Here is a 3,046-nt window from a genome sequence, read left to right as displayed (position 1 = left end):
CGGAGAACAGCGACGAGGGTGTTTACAAATGTGAGAATTGCTGAAGGTGTAAAGACGCTACACATTAAAGTATATTTGTGATTTTTCTGAGAAAAAAATAAACAAGTTTTATTATGTATAGCGAACAGGGGAGCTCCAGTAAGCACACACGTCTCCAAAGTGGATTTACATAAACCATATACATCTTAAAGACAATTACTAAATGTCTATTTAATATCTGACAGGAAAATGTTCTAAAAGAATTGCAGATGAGCACATCTAATAGACATAGATATCTGAGTGATGTATGTGTGCTATTATGTAGGATGCACTGTTGTCAACACACTGCTTACGTTAGTTGAACGTGAGTAATGTAAATAAACAAATCTACATAAAGTAATTAAACATAAGTTGTCTGTTTTATTTGTCCATTATTACTGTTGATAAAATGAGGAACATTTGTGTTGGAAAAAAGTGAGTTAACACATCAGCAACTACCTCAACATTTAAATGCAGTATTGAGCAGCTAAATCATACAAGCTCAGGGAAAGATGGTAGTAGTATCTTTAACAATGAACAATCATAATGACAAAAAACAAATGTAATGGGTTTGCATACATCATAGTATGAGATTATATACACAGAAAAAAGGCACAATGACAAGGTTAAATATATTTGAATATTCATAATATTCATATAATCAATGCATCAAAATATTACATTTGTTTTTGTTGTTAATTATAAGTCAGAGGATGAAACAAAGAGAGTTAAATTCAACAAGAAAAAGAGGAAAACAAAGATTTAAGCCAGTTTTGCTTATGGATGAGAACTTTTGCACACAAAATAAATAAATGAACAACATATTTAAAAGACAACGATTTTGGGCTTTCGTAATAAAATATAATATGTTTAAGGATAACTTAAATCAACCCAAAATGTATTGGTTATACTACAATCACAATAAAAGGGCAGCTGTCTCTTCAACAAGACCACCAAATGGGCAAATTCCATCAACATCAAAATATTTACAGATAGATGAATTAAACCTGTTCATATCTTTTAAGTTGTTGCTCTTGTAAAGTCGTAAGTCACATGACAACGTTAACATATGGCGGATGATGTCCGGCTCGCATTCATGCTTAACAAGATTTGGCTGTGGAGTACATAGACATAAATGTCTATGGTAGAGTACGTACCCGTTTAGCGCTCGTTAAGCAAGTACTTAAGTACCTACTTAAATTGAGTGTGCAGTTTCGAACGCAGCCATTGATTGCAAGTATTTTATTGTGATCTTAACTCGGCCTTCAATACGCTTCCCCTGGTTGCTTGTTTCCGATAATTAAGAAGGTTTTAATATCGCTGCTATCAGGACAGCTGAACATCGCTGAACGACAGATCGAAACAGCAGTTTTGTATGGTTTCTGAAAGAAACCTCTGATTTGCGTCTGAATTTGGATGATTGTTTTACATGGCTGTGATGGAGATTTGTGTTTGGAAAGGGCTCGTTTTAGCTCTTGTCCTCTTTGCTGTTGGTGGACAGAGATCGGGACCGTGAGTAGATGGGTTTTGAAGTGATTAGAAGCGTCCTGCTGTCTGTTTTCTTCTGATAGAATTGCATTTTATAGATTGAAATATGAAGCTTTGCAAAATACCGTAGCTCTTCTTTTAAAGGGATAGTTCAGCCAAAAATGAAAATTCTTTCATTAATTACTCGCCCTCATGTCGTTCCAAACCACACTGCACAATTTTAGCAATCCTGTAAGTTTATTTGTTTGTTTGCACACATTAAGTATTCCTGTAACTTCATAAAATTACAGTTGACCCACTGATGACATATGGATTGTTTTGTAGATGTTCTTGATGCCTTTCTGGACCTTGAACGGTGTAGTATCCTTGCTGTCTATTAGGGCTGTGCGATATTGAAGAAAAATGCGATCTGCGATAACTCGTTAAATATCTGATTCTAATATAACTAGCATACATGTTTCACTTTTTGTGAGAAGAAAGCACCCCTACAACAACTTCTGAAAGTGAAGGGTAGTGTTTTACTCTAATATTACATAAAAATGTCATTTTAACACGAGTTTAGGAACTGAATAAGGAAAAATACAACACTGCTTAGAATTTACTCTTCGAATTCAATATGCACCGATTCTTATTTAAGCTACAAAAGTTATTTAGGTAAGAGCAGTGAGTGATTTTCTCTTTGTCTTTTGTTCATGGCCCCAAATATTGCAAGCTGTAGTGATATGCATATTGCGACATGTACATCTGCGATATTTCAATAATTTCGATATATTGCACAGCCCTACTGTCTATGGAGGGTCAGAAAGCTCTCGGATTTCATCAAAAATATCATAATTGGTGTTCTGAGGTCTTACGGGTTTGGAACGGCATGAGGGTGGGTAGGGCTGGGCGGTATATCGAGTTTGTACGATATATCGATATTTTCTTTATAAGCGATTCGATATGAGGCAATACCGTTTATATCGATATACAGTAGTTTGATACGAGCGCATCTGAAAATATAGCGGAGGACACAGACTGAGCTGCTGCGGAGAAAGTGCCTAATCCAGTTTGTTCTAAACATGTGACAAGCTGCATATTAAGGCCTTTAAAAACTGGTAAGACATAGTTTATAGTTTGGTATGGCATATTAGTTTAAGCGGCTCAGCCGTCATATGCTCCGACAGAAAGGCTGCATGTGCCGCTGACAGAGACACTGGGCTACTTGCGCTGTTTAATGTGTTTGAGATGTGCTGTCTTCCGGAATGCAGAACTTACATTTCACAGGTATATTCTCCATCTGTAAATGTTAGAAAGCCATGGAAATATTTAAATGTTTCTGTCAGAGGTGCATGAGGCTTCTGCTGTGGGATTCTCCGCTAAACTTCACTAGCGCTGTCGCTCGCATGCGCGCCAAACAGACAGAGCTCAATTAAATAGGAGCACAATAATTCTGACTAAAATATACATTTCGCTGAAATATTTGTAGTTGGACAATAAATGTGACATGTAGAATTTTAAACCTACAAGTAAGTCTATTTTTATGATAGCACTGACTGTA

General features: G+C 36.1%; 1 protein-coding gene across 1 annotated transcript in view; it reads left to right on the top strand.

The window, feature by feature from the left end:
• The first annotated feature begins 1,352 nt into the window (after nucleotides 1-1,352).
• The window catches only part of LOC107740522 (alpha-2-macroglobulin-like), a 20,620-nt gene continuing 18,926 nt past the window's right edge, over nucleotides 1,353-3,046 (top strand). Inside the window, exon 1 of the mRNA XM_016552973.1 lies at nucleotides 1,353-1,530. Coding sequence (XP_016408459.1) covers nucleotides 1,448-1,530 — 83 coding nt within the window. The 5' untranslated portion in view covers nucleotides 1,353-1,447. The remainder of the gene's footprint in view (nucleotides 1,531-3,046) is intronic.

The sequence above is a fragment of the Sinocyclocheilus rhinocerous genome, unplaced genomic scaffold (genome assembly GCF_001515625.1).
Source record: "Sinocyclocheilus rhinocerous isolate Xijiao unplaced genomic scaffold, SAMN03320098_v1.1 scaffold1246, whole genome shotgun sequence".
NCBI lineage: Eukaryota > Metazoa > Chordata > Actinopteri > Cypriniformes > Cyprinidae > Sinocyclocheilus > Sinocyclocheilus rhinocerous.
Note: the sequence above shows the minus strand (reverse complement) of the source record. Positions and strands in the feature narration are given on the sequence as shown.